Source organism: Oryza glaberrima, chromosome 12 (assembly GCF_000147395.1).
Source record: "Oryza glaberrima chromosome 12, OglaRS2, whole genome shotgun sequence".
NCBI lineage: Eukaryota > Viridiplantae > Streptophyta > Magnoliopsida > Poales > Poaceae > Oryza > Oryza glaberrima.
Window position 1 is genome coordinate 24644583 of NC_068337.1, and position 20116 is coordinate 24664698.

Here is a 20116-nt window from a genome sequence, read left to right on the forward strand (position 1 = left end):
ACCGCTCCCTGCTCGCCACGGCCGCGCTCCTCCCCTGCACGCTCCGCGGCATCTTCGTCCAGATCGGCGTGCCAACTCTGAGCGGCTTCTTCGCCCGCCCCTCGCCGGCGGGGACGAGGAGGCCACCCATCCCCGGCGTCCTTGACCTAGACTACCTCGACACCAATGAAATCGAAAAATCCCTTCTCACCATAGTCGACCACTGCAACGGCCTCATCCTGCTCGACCACCATGTCGTCAACCCAGCCACGCGCCAATGGACGCGCCTTCCCCCTTACCCGCCAGAGTCGCCGGGCAGCGACATCATCCTCGACGGCTACCACGCCCTCGTCTTTGACCCCGCCATGTCGCCGCACTACCAGGTGTTCTTGATGCCCTACGTCCTCCGACGAGCCACGGTTTCAGGCCAGTGGCCGCCTTCGCCATTGCTCCTCCATGTCTTCTCCTCGAGGACAGAGCCAGAGGGGAGTACATGGCGGTGGGAGGAGAGATCATTCGTCCGGGAAGGGAACGCCACCATGGGCACCATTGATGAGGTGTGCTCAAGCTCGGGGTGGGAACCCTTTGACACCTACTCCGTCTACTTCCGGGGATCGCTCTACGTGCATTGCCAAAACAATTGCGTCATCAGAATCACAATTGCAAATCACAGGTATAGGATTATCAAATTGCCTGGCGATTTTGTGGGAAATCAAAATATTAGTGTCGATCCTTACTTAGGAAAATCCCAAGAGGGAGTGTACTACGCATTGGTTATTGGTTTATGTCGACTCCAAATTTGGTTCCTCAAGGAATATCAATCATCATATTCTTCTTATTCGAATTCATACTGTGGTGGCATCAATGGCGACGGCGGTGGCATGGAGACGACGACGATGGATCATGAGCACGAGTGGGTGCTCAAGCATGACGCAGACCTAGGGCCAGTGCTAGCAGCAGGCTACACTCTCAACGACGGTGGCCAGCAATGGATATGGCATATCATTGACACCAAAAAGAAAAACAAGGAATCACTAGTAAAGGAAGAGGAATTCGAATGGAACGACTCTGATGATGAAAATGGTAGCGCCGGTGAAGATAGGCAGTACAAAGGATACATCTCTCAAGTATTTGGATTTCATCCTTTCAAAGAGATCGTTTTCTTGTACGACACAGACACTAGAGTGGTAGCCTACCATTATAATAGATCAAAGGTTCAAGACTTGGGCGTACTACAAGTACGTGAACGAGTGTCAAGGTCATTTTCATACACTCCTTGTTGGATGCCGGATTTACCTGGAATGCACAATTAACATTTTGATTTGAAATACATCGACGCTGGAGATTAAACACATTTTGATTTGAAATACATCGACGCTGGAGATTAAACACCAGCTCGATCGTCGGCTTATCATTTTTGTAAACAAAACAACGTGTTAACATACGAGTGGAATCATGCTAGCTTTGCAGAGTTTGCAGGTGTATGGTACAGGACGAGATCAATCAATCGAGCGTCCAAGGTGGCATGGGGATATTTGATTACAAAGAAAAGTGTTGCTACATGGTTTGCTAACTGCATCCAAAAACTGCAGCTGATTATGGTAGCTGATACTTGTAGATAAGTTAGTCAATTGCATAGCAAGTAGTTCTGCTCTATGTGCACGTGTGGTCCTATATAAGTACAATAGTAATCGACTAGTTAGTCATCTATTACTGCATGTCCCACTGTTAATTACCATATCTCTGATTAGATTGTAAGGTCGATACTAACAACCTGCAAATTAAATGACTGAGCATGCAAAGTTAGATGGGTGTAGGGCCATCAGCAAATAAAGCTGCAGTAATTGGTGTTAACAAATACAGTGACTGTCCTCATGGCAAACATGTCATACCAGCAATTTTTTTCTGAGCACTATTGACAAATTGCATTTGGAGTTTATGCATGCATGGGAAAAAAACAGTGTTTTTCAATGTGGCAGTTCATATACAGACCAGTGCAAATTCAGTTCACCAGCTTGCTAGCCACACATGTCAAAGGATTTCAGACTTGTAGATTTTGAACATATTTCAGACTCTTGTGAAATGTCAATGGTAAACAGATTTATGTGATCCCAACTGCAGCTGCAGATTTCTGCCTGTAATGTAGCATACACCTCAGTACCTGCCTGATATTGTCCAGCTGCTCCAAATCTATACTCTGATGAGATGAATCATGAATCCCAGTTAAGTGGACCACTCCTCCATTTCCATAAGAAAAACAGGAAATTTCAGAGCACCAATCAGATGATTCAGGCAGGAAAAGTTCCAGATTCAGATAGAGAAAGTTGCAGATGGGGTCAGGTTAAGTCTAGAGTGTTAATTAAGATTGTATGATGTTGTCACTAGCTCTGAGATTTCATGATCAGATCTAATCAGAGCTCAAGTATTCCTCGAGCATCTGAAGAAGTGTAGCTGTCATAAGAAAGGAAACATGCAGGAGAGTGGAGTATATACTATATATGCACATGATACCCAACATCCAATTGGTTACTCCAGACCTCAAATCCAATTGACATTTGTTTAACATGCCAGTATCCACATGAAAGAGATTAACTAGTAGTAGCAGCAGCAGAGACCAAACACACAAGTGCACATATTAATAAGTACCCTGAATTAATAATGCTCTATGAATCTTGAGAGGATTCCATATTAGTGCACGTATTGTACATTTGATTTGTCATTTAGCTTCTTCACTTTATCAGAGGCAAACAACATAGGTCTACAACCTGATACAATAACACTTTTACACACAAAGGAGACCTGTAATTCCTACCACTGAAAAAAATTGCACTAGAAAAAAAAAAGAAACTACTTTTGTCTGAAGAACAGAAAAGAAAAACTCATTTGTGTTACACATCAAAGAACCCTATCCAGTTGTTTTTTTTCTTTTCGTTTTACAGTTGGAATCATCAACAAGATGTTGTGCCCAATTGGAATTTATTTACATTCAGGAGGTGTCAAAGATTCAGGCAACAAGCATCATGTCACGCACAGCCTCCACTCTCATCTCCTCGAAGATCATGGCCTCTATGCTTGCCCCTACCTGCGATGCTTCCTCCTCCCTGAGCCGCCTCCATTGCTGCGGTGAGCCGGTGAGGTCGAGCTCCACCAGCGCGGGGATCCTCGAGATGTCGCCGGAGATCCTCTCCCAGGAGGAGATGATCATCTGCTCCTCCAGCTTGGACCTCGTCGTCTCGTACTCTTCTTCGTCTCCTGTCTCCGCTTTGCAATTCTTGCCGGCCTCGTAGAAGGTGAAGCATGGAGCGGCGGCGGTGTCGAGCGGATTCTGCTCCGGTGGCGGCGGCGGCGAGCTCTTCCCTGAAGTCGACGGCGACTCGTCGTCCTTCTCACCTGTATGGAGAAAACAGAGTCAGAATTGAATTCTTGAAATGGCGAAGCAGCAGAGATCAGGGCTTACGGTGGCCGACGCCGAGCATGGAGGACGATTCGTCGTCGGAGTTAATATCGAGGTCGAGTACGGACATCGGGCTGAGCTGCCTCGCACATTCCTCCTCCTCGTCGTCGTCGACGTCGCAGCCAGCAGCAATGTCGCCGGCGCCGGCGTGGCGCAGCCGGCGGAAGCTCTGGCGGGCGCCGCAGGAGAAGCAGCCGGCGAGGAGAGCCCTCCTGACGGCGGCGCCACAGAAGACGGCGGCGCCCAAGCCCCCCAGTGCGCGGCTCTTGTTGCTGACGGCGGCGCGGCGGTGGCAGAAGGCGAGCAGGCGGCGCCTGCATGCGTCGGCGAGGGAAGCTCCGCCGGCGAGGAGGAAGGGCTCCTGCTGCTCCTGGAGCAGGTCCGAGAGCCTCCTGACGTAGCAGCTCTCGCCCATGAATTCTCTCTCTCTCACTCTCTCAATCTGAAGAAGAAGCAGAATTATATATTCTGTATGAAGAAGAATCAGGAATCAGGATGAAAATGGTGGGGTGTGGATGGCGACGGGTGCGTATATAAAGCTAAGCTCGACATGGAGACCTCTCTTCGTCTTCTTCTTGACTGTCTCGTTGGAAAGCAAAAGGAGGCAGCAGCAGCTACAAACAACTGCATTATGCTGGGCCTCACAAGTGTTATGTACTCTTCACTCTTCACTGTATAAGTAGAAGTGTTGTTTGGGCTTTGGATGACCAGGATATTAATTAAACTGTTGTAGTAGGAAATTAATTAGAGCAAGTTTAATAGTATAGCCCACTGCTAACTTCAATTCATCTATAGTCAATCTAATAGCCAATTCATATAATAGTTGCTTACTATATATACTATCAATATCCGGTCCCACATGCCATACACATATTATGTCTTAGAGTTCGTGCTACAGCTGGCTATAAATCTATAGCCCGCTGCTTTTCTCTCTCTTTCTTTTATCTCTTTATAATATATTTACAGCTGGCTTATAGCCTGCTATTGTACCTGCTCTTAGGGAAGCAAGAAACACAAAGTAGATGCTGTGTAATTAATTAAGAAGGTCCCCTCCCAGTAAGGTAAGGTAAGGTAGTTGCTGAATACTGTAGTGTGGAAGAAGAGAAAGGTGTGTGTGAGTCATGTGGTGCTTGCTACTCTGCAAATCTGCAGTGCAATTTGCAGGTGGGAAATAGATGAAGAAAACAACACTGCTACTACTGCTCTACTACTAGTACTAAACAGCAATTAATTAATTAAAAAGATTTGATTTTGATTCGTTTGTGGAGGAGTATATGAAAGTACTAGACGCCAATGGATTGTGGATTCAGGCGTGGTTGAGCTATCATCAGGTGGAGTACAAGAAGACATGGGAAGAGACAAGCAGAAAGCTCCATAGTTGTAGTACTCCTAAATGAAATGAAAACACATGTTGAGCCGAAGTGAGGAGAAGACGTGAGAGAGTGAGCTGATTCACTGAAAAACCAAAGCCAGCGTATCATATTGCCGTAGTGGCACGCAGAATTTGCAGATGCAGCAGAGCCTGCCGAATTGTTTGTTAGGCCACGCCCACGCAGCTCCCCTTGTTGCATCCAGACATAAGTATATGCATGCATCCAGCAGTTCTGTACTCGTAGTTAATTATAATTGTACCACCATGCTTAGCACTAGCAGTGCAGGTTTGTGTCTTGTTTCATTTGTTCGTGTCCCATGATATTCAAAACCATGTCAAATCAAAATTCAGAGCTAGTAATACTCCAGTCAATATTCAGTCACTTTGGTAAGATATTCATTACTAGCCTCACAACCAACATCAGCAGCAGCTGTAGTAGTTGTAGTCGTAGTACTCGTCATCTTTTGGCTGTAGGGCTGAGCTGAGAGGGGGCAGCTTAGCAAAAAGGCCTGCAAGAGATGGGCTCCATGGCAGCTTGCATCTTGCACTGCAGCGCCAACCTTTTCCCCTCCCTCTCTCTCTCCCACTGATCACTCAGCAGGACCATGCATGCATGATCAGCGTCAGTTCATCGTCAGGCCATTCATGCATAATTCATTGATGCAATGAAAATCATGCAAGCAAATGCATCAAGAAGAGCAGTGGAGTGTAGTACCAGTGCAAATGAGTCCTTGCATGTCCTTCCATTGGGTACCTTTCTGCTGTGCAGCACAGAGTTGTTCATTAGCTCAAGAAAATGGCCACAGCAACACTGGTTCAGTTGCCAACGAGTGTAAAAGTGGAGACGAAGTTAGGTGCATGGTTAATTTACAACAGTGTCAATACGCGTTTTTGATAAATGTTGGCGTTTGCAGATTCAAAATACTTGAATTTCTCTGGCCTGACATTCCAATCCTGTGCAACAACTGTATATATTGCTGTTGTATATTTCACCCAAACAATGAATGGATGAAACAAATGCATTTGCTGCTACATCTTGCTCTCTATTAGCCGATGACGAGATGGTTCAATGCAAAAAACGACCAGGAGTATCTTTTTTATCTCTTCGATCACTAGCCTCCTCGCCATCACTTCACTTCTTTCTTTCTCGTCACTGAATGAAAGAAAAGAGTGTTCAAGAAAGAAAAAGAAGCGACGAAAGGAAGGTGAGAAAGAAACCAAACAGACAGCTTTGCTTGCTTGCCTGCACAAACCAACCAACCAACCAGCCAACAAAAAGTCTCATCAAAAAAATGAAAACAAGCAGAAACACTGTAGACAGTAAGCTTGTGATTGTAACCACAGCTGCTGCTTTTCTTTCCTGCCACTGCCAGATTGTCACCCTGCCTTGGGACTGATGCCATCTTGCCTCCCTTGTCCTTGTTCTCTTTCAACGCACATTTCACCTGCATTTTGTTTTTTGTTTTGTTTTTCTGAAACCCAGCAAACCTCAACTTTCAAATTCAGTAATTCTAGTAGTATTTGCACATAAAAACATCATGCGGCGTGCACGAGCTCTTCTGTCAGTCATCAGGCTCAGTAATTCAGTATGCAAGTGTAATCTTACAATACTGAGTAGAAGTAACATTTTCACTACTTCAAGTCTCCAACTATAGTACTGTAGTATGGCAACCAACTAGTCATCAGCCTCTCTGTACCAACATCTTTCTTTTTCCTTTTCCTTTTATTTGTTTCTGAAAAAACAGAGAACTTTTGAGAAAGCTGCTGGGCCTCTCTTGTGTTGGTATAGAGAGGCTGATCAAATTGGCCTTTATCGAACGGGTTAATGGACCAAAATGCAAAGCCTCTGCTACTGTAAAATCTGCAGCCCATAGCTCACAGGCTAATGGGCCCTGTATAAATTGTACTCCCTCTGAGCGAACTTTCTTTTTTGAGAAACCCTCTGTAACTAACTGACACTGTTAACGATGGCCGCCTATCACTAATTACTTTCAGATGGTTATATTACCATAAATGAAAGTTGTATTATTATATATTTATAATGCAACACATTACATAAGTCTTTTTTTAATAATGGAATATAGCATTTTGGTCCTCTTTTTTTTCAGATAATGGAATATAGCATTTTGGTCTTAGTACACACTTCTATAATATAAGAAGAGAAAAAATTGTACATGCCTACGTACAAAACAACCTTGCACGTAGCTCTCCTAGCTCCTCATGACAACATTCTCCCAATATGTTTAGCGCCGGCTATACCACACCAACCTAACTCCTTTTGGATACGATTGAGCATCTGGTGTACTGTCGTCTCCTTTTCTCTAAAGATTCTTCCATTCCTTCTAGATTTTCCAAGCGATGAGCAATAAGAGAGATCTAAGTCTTTTTTTTGTTTTATTACTTCTGGGTCATTTGTTCCTTGTGTCCACCAATTCAAGAGGTTTCTACTCTTATTCTATTTCAGGATGAAGTGTCCTTGGCACAACCATGTGAGAACTCCAAACCAAATTTGCTTCGAGCAGGCATTTGAATGATAGGTTTTAAGATTCCGGAAACATAACTATCAGAAATAATTATTTGGCCATCCCCTGATCTGTAACCGGTCAGTTGTCCACAGGTAGTCAAAGTTTTAACTTAAATAATACCGGTGTCGATTATTCGAGAAGCGAAGGAATACCAGTTGGATATAGTTCAGCGGGGTAACTTAGTCCATTCAGTCATACAAGTTGAAGAGGACAATGATGCCTCCTGCAAAATTTGCCAAGTTATTTAAGATAAATTTGTCCACTTCAGGTGTATCCATCACAAAGGCAGCACAGTAGGACACTGAAAGAGGATCAACAACGAATCGCCATGGTGTGATCCTCTCTTTATCCTGAAGGCTCCATCCAAAGCTGTCCAAACATCTGTTGGATGCAAACACATCCAGCTACAGCAAAGCACAGTGATTGTTTCAGATTAATGTATCTACCAGCTTGCATCTGTAGACACATACTACCAGAATCCAGAAGTAACAACTCAACGAACAAACGAAAAGAAGAGAAAGCAATTAGACATGTTAATTAGCTAGTAGGCTTAGGCTCCCAGGATTTCTCCATGGAATCAAATAAACAAATTAAAGTCAGGGCACGAAGTAATTAAAAGTGGCGAGAGCAACACAAGCGCCATTAGCAAACGAGACGTAAAACACATTGCTAGCTCGAATCGATCGATCGATCGCGTTTGTGCTTTCGACGTGGCGATGGTGACTCGCCACCAGCTCGATCAAATTACTGAAAAAAAAATCTTGTTCTAATACTACTCCCTCTGTTTTAAAATATTTGACACCGTTGACTTTTTAAGCACATATTTGACCGTTCGTCTTATTCAAAAAATTTGTAAAATATGTAAAACTATATGTGTACATGAAAGTATATTTAACAATGAATCAAATGATATGAAAAGAATAAATAATTACTTAATTTTTTTAAATAATATGAATGGTCAAACACGTACTTAAAAAAAGGGTGTCAAATATTTTGAAACGGAGGGAGTACATGTATAAAAGCCAGCCGCCATTGGCTCACTGTAACTAATGTTCTGTTCAGCAATGAAAACGACATTAATTGTATAGCATCTGACCAGCTAATTAAGCTTTGATCAACCACGGGTGATTAGCTCAGCTCAACTGACCGCTAGCTTATGATCTTCTGCTATCGATTATACTGTAAACTCTATGATTGTGAGTGAGAAGTTCGTTTCTGATGGATGCAGAGAATCCGATGGATCTTTGATCAAATGGTTCATTTGTGTATATGCATCTCATATATCACTTTCGCCCATGCGATATGAAGGAAAAATAATATTAATTAACCGACAAGAATATGTGCAATTCAAACATCAACTTTAGTGATCACCAAACTCAATTCCATCTCTGCTTGCTCGAGAGTGACAAGTACCAAATACCCCCACAGGATTTGACAGCACGGAACGAAAAGTAAAATGGCTGATTTGATTGATCTCGGAGAAATTAAGCACGGATAGATCGATCAATTGGTGCACTCAAGTTCATGTCATGACATATCAAATTTCATCGGCATGATATATTGAATTCGGGACAATTCGTCCTCCAAGATCGAGAAAAATGAGCAACTGATCGTCGAGCGATAGTAATAGAGCGTTCGTTCATCGTTAGCTTTGCTCGTCCTTGCCAATTTCATCTCACTGTGATTATTTTTTATCTCAGCAAAATGATTGCTACTTTTATCTACAGCCATTCGAGTTCATCAGTTCATCCATTCATTCGAGTTGGAGAATTCGTTTAACCGGCCCAGGTTTGACCAAGTCAAAAAAGTCGGCACGTGCATGCATGCGTCCACGTGGATCGATCGCCTACGCGATCAACGAGGCGAGCGCCTGCATCTCGAAGCCACCGCCGGCGGCGGCGGCGGAGTAGAGCTGCCGGAGAGCTATGACGCGGCGGGCGGCGGCGAGGCGGCGCGCGAGCTTGCCGGCCTCGTCGCGGAGGTGCGCGTTGGTGAGCGCCACGAGCGCGGCGCGCGCCCTGGCGCCGCGGAGGCGCGCGGCGAGGTCGCGGCTGGTGGCGCGGAGCGCGGAGGCCTTGGCCCGGAGCTCGTCGAGGTGCCGCTGCTTCCGCGCGCGCGACCGGCGCGCCGACTCGCGGTTCGAGATCCTCCGCCGGAGCCGCCGCCGCCGCTCCTCGTCGGCCTGGTCGTCACCGGCCATCACCGGCTCATCAGTAGCCGCCGCCGCCGTCGTGTCCGGATGCGACGGAGACGGCGCCGGAGCAGCTTCCGGACATGGTGCGCCGAAGCCAATGTCGGCGAGGAAGGCCTCGAGGGCGGTGTCGGAGTCGGAGGGGAAGGGGAGGCCGGCCATGGCAGTGGAGGTGAGAGGGGCAGAATGGTAATTAGCAACCAAAGAGAGGGGGTCGAGTGGAAGGAGAGGGAAAAGGGAGGGAACAAGTGAAGGAAGGGCCCATTTTATAGCCGTCGATTCGATTCAGCCCAGTGGGTTTGTGGGGCCCACTAGTGGTTTTCTGACGTGGCAGCCAACTTTGTTTGCTCTTCCTTCCAGTCCCCTCTGTTGAAGCTTTGGAAAAAGCTTCATTTCATATCATAGACAGACAGGTGGATTGTCGTCGCATATAACTTTGCAAGTATACTATGTCCACTCGCATTGACGATTTGCCAAATTTTGTAGAAAGTGGTAATAATCAGCGAATATATATATTCTGTTTTCCTTTTCATTGCCGTGGTTTTTGATCCATTGCAAAGTTACAAGTTACTGCTTTTAATTAATCCAACTAGGAAGGTAGCCCGCGCAATACGCGGGCATATGTATTGGCTTGTTAAAAACAGGTATGGCAAATTAATTTTAAATTAGAAGTAAGATGTTTTTTCATTTGCTTTTTTCTTTCAGTGAGCTGAGTCAAATGATTTGGTTTTTTTTTTTCAATTTGAGTCAGAATCGCGCGCTCTCTCTCTCGTGAACGAAACATATATGCGGAGTACATGCGGCTGACTCATGGATGGCATCATCAAGCAATGGAGGATAGAATCATCTTGAAGTTTTTAAGTAGGTTAAGATTAATATTAGATCTAATGATTGTAAATATTAAAAAAATCAATGGTTAGATTATTTTAAATATAATTCCTGTGATTTTTTATAATTTATTAGAGGGTCGCATGTCATTTAGGAGCAGTCACATGTCATTTAGGAGCATTGGTATGATTGCCGCGTGGCGATTTAGGAACGTTTATAGGATCTAAATTTAATATTTGTTTAATATGTTGTTTAAAAATTTGCTCTTAAACATTTATATTAGAAGTTTGAGCTATGTATATGGATCTCGAATTATGTATTTAATTATATATAGCACAATAATTCAAAAAATGAGAAAAATTAACTTGAGATTTACGATCATTTAGAAATCTAATTATTAATTTTTGATAGATTGAGTCTTAGCTAAAAAATATAAGTTAGCTTAAGAAATAGAAAAGGAGGGGAGAGTTAGGAGGGTTATGTGCACGTATGGATGTGGCGGTGAGGGTGCAGGTACCAGATTTTCTTTTCAAATGAAGATCGGATGGTTAAAATTAATGGGTCCATCAACTTTTATAAAATTAGAATTTTTATGATTTTATATTAATTTGTTAGCTAGAAGATTAAAAGAAGGAATGAAGGAAAGAGGGAGGGAGGGATGTACGTACCGCGAGAAGAGGTGGCCCAAGAGGAGGGGGGCGGTGGAGATGGGTTTTGGGATTTTTCTAATAATGTAGAATATTGGGTCCACCGTATTAAGTGAAAATCGAGGGCTAGATGTTTTGCTTTTTTCTTGTAATTTCTTCGATTTCTCTAATTTGTTAGAGTGTCATGTGGCAACTTAGAAGCGTTTGTAGGAAGTTTAATAGACTTTAGCTAGATAATAGGAAGGGGAAGAGGAGAGGAGAGCACTGAGCTTTTCGGAAAGGGAAGGGTCCATCGATTTAAATAAAACTCATGGTCATATGCTTTTTTTTTCTCAAAATTTTTATGTTTTTTTTTGTAATTTATTATATGTGAAATGTGTAGACATAGAGATGTTGTAATGGACATCTAACAGATGATGATATGATATAGGTTATCAATTTTTATACAACGTTTCATTGCTGTTTAGTTGTCACGGAAAGGATATGGGTTTATGCCTAACAATATATTTATCAGATATCAAGAAAGGCCTAAATGGATCAAACTAAAAATGAATATATTAAAAAAAATATAATCATTTAGCTATCTATTGTTTATATACAATCATTTATACTATGTAACGATCCGCCCCCAACCATACATGTAACAGAGTAACTCATATCCCATACTTATATCTCAAACGGCTAAAATTTTTTTTACCCATTAGATACCCATCACATGTCTATTTTTATATAAAAACATACAACCATTCAAGCGTATATCATAAAAGTATATATCGTCCATAAAAAAAATTACTGCTTGCAGGTTGCACAGCCAGCTTGTTGCTCCATGCAAGAAGAGATATAACCATTTACAATAATACGTTATGGTGTGTATCTCGTAATAACTACCTTAATTAGAAAAAAGAAAAAAAGAGAGAAAATGAGGGGAGGATGCGTACGTACAGAAGTCGGGAAAGTGCACGTGTGGGCCCAGGAGAGAAGGGTGAGGAGAGATTTTATTTTGATCTGATGGTTAAAATCACTGGGTCCACCGTTTTAAATGAAAATCGACGGTCAGATATTTTTGTTTTTTTCTTATAGTTTCCATAATTTATTAGAGCGCCACATGGTGGCTTATGAGCGTTTGTAGGATGCCACATGGCAGCTTGAGAGTGTTTGTAGGAAGTTTAATGAACTTTTAGTATATAATAGATAGATAGATTACGCATGTCAAAACCATATATTCTTTCTAGTTTCTACCCTGGTTTTACCCTTACCTGCAGTATTTGGTACAATTTGCAGATGAAAGCTACACCAGTTCAGAGTTGTTTCACCTTTCACCCTATGAAAGTGCAAAACTTTAACTGCAAAGTGAAAAGGTTGCATGACTAGCTAGTTCAATTGTCTACAAATTAAATTACAGATACTGCGATGTTTACCAACTTTAACCTGACGGCCGTGTAACCGCACATAGATAGTACAAATCCGTGTAGCATCATACTTAGCAATAGAATCTTGTGAACTACAAAAGCTCAAGAACTATTCACACGTATGTCACGCCCCGAACTAGCCCCGAACGGAACTAGCCCGTGACGCTCCAAATTAACCTGTTAATCGATACCAGTCCCAGGAAACAGTGCTGGTATCACAGGAAGACAGAATATCACAGCAACAGTGGTCTCTTTATTATAGAGTAGGAGTACAGTCATGTTGGGCTGCGGACAGATCACGAGCTCACAACTGCATTACAAAAGGGAAAGCGGAAGCCAAGACTTGGACCAATCATCACAGGCGCGACTTGGGAACTAGGCCGAAACCCTAAAACTCATCGTAACCGACTTGCTCCTGGAAGAACTCCTCGTCAGCGGGATCCACATCATCTTCTTCAGCGACTGGGGGGGATTATTTATATAGAGCAAGGGTGAGTACAGGAGTACTCAGCAAGCCATGGGAATTAAGTGTTTAATGTAGGTTTCAACGGAAAGGCTGTTGTTTTTTGCAATTGATTTTATTTAAACTCCTTTTTGAAACAACTAAGTGAGTGCTTCTCAAACGACACGAATGAGGCAGTGCGTCTCGTCCGGTAGGAGTATGTGCAATGTATCAGTCTTTGAATTGATTCAAGGTTGGCACCCGGCCAACAACCTTAAAACGGCCACCCGGGCCTGGCTGATCCCATCAGCCGCAGATTTACCAAACATCGAACCCATTCCACAACAGCAATTTCACAAAGCAGTAGTCAAACAAAACTACGCTAGGAATCACCTCACATCCGCCCATGACCGTGGGCACGGCTGTTCGAACAGTTTAATAACCTCTGCAGAGGGGGTACACTTTACCCACACGACATTACTAACCCAGATCATCCAGCCCGTGCAAAACGGCCACGTCTAGAGACCTTAAGGCTTTCATGACAAGGCATTTCGAAAGCCGACACAGGTTCACCATATGCCAACGAGAGGGGTCCCAGACCAACACCAGATTAGGTCCCAGACCATACTGTGCCAGGAAACCCGGGGGTTCTCCCCGGCACCACCCCGTTGAATCCACATGTCTCTTGGCATCATGGTTCCCCCAATTAGCTAGTTACTCAGCCAGGGGTGTCCCATTCCACCCATGTGGTCACACTTGTCTTATATTCGGATGAAATTCCAAGGAAACAGTCCTTAAGTGCAAGAGCGGGAAACCGTACTCCCGATACGTTCCCCGGTCCACGATTTTGGAAATTCATTTAGTTCGCAAGCACCGACCCAGGTGTCGGGTTTTCCAAGCCTTTGTAAAACCCAAGTTTTACCCATTGTTGGATATTTTAAATTTTGAGGGGAGGGTGTTCCGATGCGCGTACCTGAAGGCCCGTACATCGAAGCACAACAGTTGACAAAGGAGGTTTAAGTGTTCAATAATTCAAGGAGGGTAATTGCAGCAATTAGGATTGGGGGCCGGCAGGCTATCTCGCAAGCCGCGGCCGAAATACTTGTGTAGATCCTATTCATGCAATATTTGTGGAAAAGAAATACTTAGATTTAAATTATAGGTGCAAGATGATCAAAGGTGACTTGCCTTGCTCGAGACCTTGAGCTTGATCCTCGAAATCCTCGCACTGCGGGTCTTTGGGCTCCGAAACTACACGCGAGACGGGACAACTCAACAAACGGCGAAAATAAAGCCCTATTATTGACCTCTAAGCGTGCCATTAGATAGATCTCGAGATTTGAGGAATTTTGGAAGTTGAACGGAGTCAAACGGACTTACGGTTGGGAAGATATTGAATTTCTAAGATTATTGTATTTTTGATCTAAAGGAAAAAGGATTTAATTAAACCCTTTTAAAAAAAGAAAAGAAAGAGGGAGGAGGAACGGACTTTGCGGGCGGCTTGAGCGTGGCCTGAGAGGGGTTGGCGCGGCCCGGCCTTGCCATTGGGCCGGCCGGCCTGAGGGGCGGCCCAAGGGGGCTCGCGGAGAGGGGAGGAGAAAGGGAGCCGGTGAGCCGGGTCCACCTTGCGTGGTCCCGGGTGGGACCCGCTTGTCGGTGGCTCGGCTCACCGTGAGCGAGGTGCATGCGGGGCGTGCTAGGGTTTGGGAAGGGGAGGCGCGGTGCACGCGCGGCTCGTGGTGGGCGCGGATGCGGCGGGCCCACGTGCAGCCTCACGGCTCGCGGCGGACCGCGCGCGCGAGCGGGGCCGAGGGGAGCGGCTGACCGGGGTCGGCTTGACCCGGTCGTGGCCGAGGTGGCACCGACGAGGCGCCCTCGTGGCAGCCATGCGGGCTGGCAAGAGGTAGACGACGACGTCGGCCGGAACGGACGGCGGACGGCGGCTGCGAACGGCGGGGAGAACCACGGCGATACAGGCGAAAGCGAGCACACCGGGTGGTTGTACGAGACGAGGGGAGACGAGTCAACGGCTCGGATTCGCCAGAGGGAGTTCGTCGGTGGAGGATTGCGGCGGCGGCCACCGGCGGCGAGAGAAGAGGGGAACGACGGCGAGACGACTAGGGTTCGATTCCTCCGGACTAGAGCATCTACACGACCTCGGGATTGCATTCCTAGCACCGGATTGGGCGGAGCTACGCCGAGAGAAGCTAGCGACAAGCAGCGGTTTGCGGCGGCGAGCGGCAACGGCGGCGAGGCCGCGCCGGGCGGTAGGAAGGTCTTGGGCGGCACCTGCGAGCTTCTAGGGGTACTACGAGTGCTACCACACAATCTAAGGGGAGGAGGAGGAGCGAAGAGGGAGAATGGAGGAGAGCTCTACCGAGACGGGACGGGGCGCTGTGACGAGAGGCCGACGGCACGGGAGTGATCTCTCCGGCCTCGGGCCGGGGAAGAGGAAGAAGACGAGCTCCCGGAGTCCCCTTCCGCGTCCACGAACGCGTCGGCTCCTCCGGCACGCGTGGCAACGAAAGGCGGCGGCGAACAGAGCACGGGAGGCGGCGACAATGGAGTGGAGGCGATGGGACAAACAAGAGGAGAAGGAAGGGAGGGCGCCTGGGCTTTATAGGATGGCAATGTCGGTTCAGAAACCGACCTTGGGTGGTCAAGGAGCGAGCGGGCGCTCCGACGCTCGTGGCCAAAATGGCGGCAGAGGGCATGACGCCGGCGGGAAGAGAAAAGGGAAAAAGGAGGGAAGAAAGGGGGGCTTGCCCCTTGCTACTTTGGGAAAAGGAGGAGGGAGAGAGAGAATGACGGGGCAGTGGGAGGAGGGGCACTGCCTCCATCCCTTGGAAGCTTGCGCGGAGGTGGCGGGGCCGGGTCGTGACGACGGCGATGACGGCGGGGACGGTGTGGAGTGGAGCGGCGACACGGGCGGCAGGCGCGGGCTGGCGCGGCAGGCGCTGACGGCGGCGGCGACCAGGCGGTCGGCCACCACGGCGCGCGCGCGGGGGAAGCAACGGTGCGCGGCGATTTGAGCGGCGGTGGCGGGAAGCGGCAGCGAGAGCGGAGAGGGAGGGCGCTCGGCTCGGCGCGGCTCACGCCCACGCGCGCGCGGCGCACGGGCAGAGCGAGGGAGAGAGGAAGGGAGAGAGAGAGAGAGAGAGAGAGAGAGAGAGAAAATGGGCCGAGAGGGAATCGGCCCACCGAACCTGAGGGAGGCAAAATAGACTTTTGCGGAGGAATTCGATTTGGGAAGGAATTGGATTCGGGATTTGAGATCTGGAATTGGCACGGAGACTGACTACAAGCAAAGAAACAATTTTCGCAATTAGGGTTTTTAGAATTTAAATTTTCCCGCTAGGCACCACGACGGAACGGGTGCTACAATGTATCTAGGGTGGCTGTGTTCTGTGTACACCTTATGATGCTTGGGCATATTCTTACATGGACAAGGGAGAATCCTAGATTATCATCTGTGAAAATGAAAGGTAGGTAGCTTAGCTAGGTTGGTAGTCTTCACTCTCCTGAGAAGAAGATGTAGGATCGAATCACAAGAACTAAGCCAACCAGAGAGGGGGTGAATGGTTGGTATACCCAAAAACGAAAACTTTTAGCGGAAATAAAAGTTACCCTCGAAATCGACGAAAGTCGGTCTGACCGAGATTGATGCCGCCGGTCTGACTGGTGTTGAATCTCCGGTCTGACCGCCGAAGTCGCCTACTGCGCCTGTCGCCGCTGCCGGTCCGACCGCCGTGCTCCCGCCGGTCTAACCGCCGCTTGCCGCCAGTAGATCGTCGGTTAGACCGCCGAAACCTGGTAAACACAAATCAAAGAACTCTTAAAGTGGATGACGACTTTATTGATTCTCTCTGTGTTTACAAAGTGCATCAACATCACTCCTTACAAAAATTTCAACTAAACTCGAAACCCTAACTCAAAACTCAACTCTATTGCTCTCTAAAGTGATACCGGGAAGCCTCACGCTCCCCCTCTATTTATACATGAGGTAGGCAGCCTAAAGCCACGAACTAAACTCATACTAGTAGTCCTAAACACCTTAGGAAACCCTCTAGTACAAGAAAGAAACTTTACATAACCAATCGTACCAAATTTGGACTCCTTCCAAATTCGACTCCGCATCCCATACGCACACAATAACTCCATCGTATGCCATATGGAATCTCCATCAACCACGTGCATCAACTCTAGCCTAAGTATCCCGCATGATCTCTGACCACCACGGACGTCGTCTTATCCCCAAGCCGACTCCCGGTCCATCACTGCAAATACTCTCCCGAGACATCGAGTCACCTACACATGGAACAAACAAAGAAACCATATTCCGAGACCAAGCTATCTCCAACTTGACTCATTAGCAGCAAACAATAGTATTACATACGTATACTATCCATCTAGAAGTCATAATCATGAAATAAACTCGGATATCCAAATAAACAACCCGAAACCGAACCCGACACAGTGTCGGCCGGTCAGACCGCGGGCTGCGCCAGTCTGACCGTGCAATACACGCCGGTCTGACCGGCTACCAGAGCCCGGTCTGACCGGTCCACATAAAATGATAGATCCTGCGATCACCTGTAAATCCGATCATCTCCAAAACCACTTCGTGAATAAATTCCAAATAACAAAACCAATAATCTCCAATGCCCAATTATTCATCACAGAATAATAATAAAAAACACCTTTGATTTTACGGAAGATCGAGAAGGGAAGAAAAACTAGTTAAAGCCCGACCTAGTTACTCTCATTGAGAAGCTCTAAAACCTTAATCACTAAGGAAAGGGAGAGGTATATAGCTAGCTAGCAGGTTCTTCTAATTGTTCTTTGCACGCCCACAAGATATTGGATAGCAAATCTTATATTCGATCCTTTTTTTTCCTGCCTAGGGCCAGCAAGATCTATTGATTTGCATGCTCAGCTGTCTTATATAATGATAACTGATTATTCTATGACTAGCAATCGAAAAGTTTGTTTAAACCCATCCTTAGTCAGTCTGACCTGAATTATTTGATAAGATGTTGTTGAATTTCTTGCTGGATTGCACCATCGATCTATATATCTGAAAGCAAGCGACAGTTAAACAGTACTAGTATAACTAACAGAATTCTATATTATATTATTACATGGACACAATGTAATCGTGAAATTAAATTAATATATGTAGCCTGATAGTAGAAATTAAAAGCCATTACATTATGACATTGAAACCATGGAGCGCACCCACACCACTACTTTTGGGACACCAGCAAACCTGCCCTTGATTTTTATGCAGCAAAGCTAGTGCATTCTTACTGATCATGACTGTTCGATGATAGGTCATCGAAAGCTACATGTAATTAACTCAAAAGGGGGGCATATATATAAACATTCTGGTTGGCCATGCTACCTTAGCTCTTTCATGAAGGAATACAGATATCTGGTCGATGGAGTATATGCTCAGCCACTGGAATATATAGCATCAAAGCTAATGTTACACTAGTCACCCATCATCATCTCAAAGAATAAAACTTGTAGACAACATATATCTATATATGCTTCCATCTATGTGGAATATTCTAGTAGTATTGCATATCATAGCAAGTAAGTAATCTTCCACTGTTCCTCTAAAAAAGGTAATTGCATCTTTCCTTTAATGATCAGCACAGTGTCCACCCATGCATCAATATTTAGTGACTGTCAGTGCTATGTGCAAGTAATTTGATTAGGTAGAGATCATGCATGCAAGCTGCATGGTCGCATGATGCACAGCAAAGCTTTCAAAAAGATGGGATTAACTCCAATTTGTAAGTCATACTCTAGTGCAAATCTCAAAGGCAACATTCACAAGTTCAAAAAAAAAACAATGATGCATCATTAATTATGTTTAAATGTATATGCATTATCATGCATAAGATCTAATAAGTACTAAAGCTGCCTCCTTTAGCTAGACTAATAAAGCAGGCGATGTTGAGGCACGACCTTTCTGTTACAGCAAGTGGGTAGCACGAGACAACACAGAGAAGGTATGGAAGATCAACCAGACAATGGTAAGCTCTAGCTAGCTAGCTCGACAGAAAGATCAACATACCTATTGCTTAGTGAAAGGGAAAAGGAGACAGTCTGAGAAGAGTACTGTGAGCTAGGGTACTAATCAAGAAGAGTCATTGGAGATAAAAGTATAGTTTAGTTAGCTAACAGTACGACTATAATCACATAATATAGTGAAATAAAAGCAGGGAGTTATGTTAGTTAAGTGCCATGGATGGACAGATGGCCTCCATGCATGTGTAGTTCCTATCCAACAAAGCCTGAATTTTGGTGTCTGTATCTGAAGTCTCTGAAGATGCATGCACGCACGATGAGATCTAGCGACTACTGCATATATTTGCAAGTGCAGGCACATGGTTTGCCTCCAGGTTTGGAGAAAAGACCGCATCTAGGGAGGCTTTTGGAAATTCAGAAATTGGAATCTTAGTTTCTTGTTTGGTTTGACAGGGAGGATGCACTGAGGAGATTGGGCCAGGTGTCCGGCTATATGCTAGCAACAGTTCTCTGCATACACCTTTATCTTATATAATTAGTTTTTAGTAGTAATTATTGTGGCTTGTCAACTTTATTCAGTGTCACTTGAAAAATGTTACTTTTCGATTAAATGACTAAATCTAGTAGTAAAAGAGTAGGCAGGCATGCATCTTTTGTAGTAAATGTATAAAATATGGTGTATATAGTTAATTTACTACTGCCTTTGGATTAGGAACTAGAATTAAGAGTCACATATTGCACAACATGTGACAGGTAGGCATAGACTCTCACTACAAAAGGTCTCACAATAATGTTGTTCTTTTTTCTTGTTGAAGTAAACACTCCTATGTGAGTCTGAGATCAGGAGATGATGCATGTAGACAGTATACCATTGGTTGTTTTCAAAGCTAAACCAAGCAGTTAAAACAGAAAAGGCAGGGCACATGCAGTTGTCATGCTGCCTGGGGCCATTAGGAAATGGGCAAGTGATGGGTTAAAGGTGTTAATCAGAGTTGAGAGTACACCCCCGCAGGTTCAGATAATCAGTGGATCTCCCTAATAGGTAAGCAGGATCTTGAGAAAAAGAAAGCTTAGTTAATGAGAAGTTGATGGAGAGGCACTGGAAATGTGAATTGTGATGGACATTTGGGCATGTGGGCTTGGGCCATCCAGCTGCTGGGCTGCTTTAAACTAGGCCTACTCTGTAGAAGCAACGGCTTCTAATCCTAGCTAGCTTTATGCTGATGGATG

At 45.3% G+C, this 20116-nt stretch overlaps 2 protein-coding genes and 1 pseudogene across 2 annotated transcripts; 1 reads left to right on the forward strand and 2 right to left on the reverse strand.

The window, feature by feature from the left end:
• Nucleotides 1-1292, forward strand: part of LOC127757002 (uncharacterized) — a 1391-nt pseudogene extending 99 nt beyond the window's left edge.
• Nucleotides 1293-2631: 1339 nt separating this feature from the next.
• Nucleotides 2632-4020, reverse strand: LOC127757646 (uncharacterized). The gene is made up of 2 exons (XM_052283213.1): nt 3437-4020; nt 2632-3369 (listed from the first exon to the last, which is right to left on the reverse strand). The coding sequence occupies exons 1-2, from the start codon at nt 3846-3848 to the stop codon at nt 2984-2986; spliced, it is 798 nt and encodes a 265-aa protein (XP_052139173.1). The 5' UTR covers nt 3849-4020; the 3' UTR covers nt 2632-2983.
• Nucleotides 4021-9092: 5072 nt separating this feature from the next.
• Nucleotides 9093-9880, reverse strand: LOC127757734 (ocs element-binding factor 1-like). Its single transcript, XM_052283302.1, has one exon. The coding sequence runs from the start codon at nt 9681-9683 to the stop codon at nt 9177-9179; it is 507 nt and encodes a 168-aa protein (XP_052139262.1). The 5' UTR covers nt 9684-9880; the 3' UTR covers nt 9093-9176.
• Nucleotides 9881-20116: the final 10236 nt, after the last annotated feature.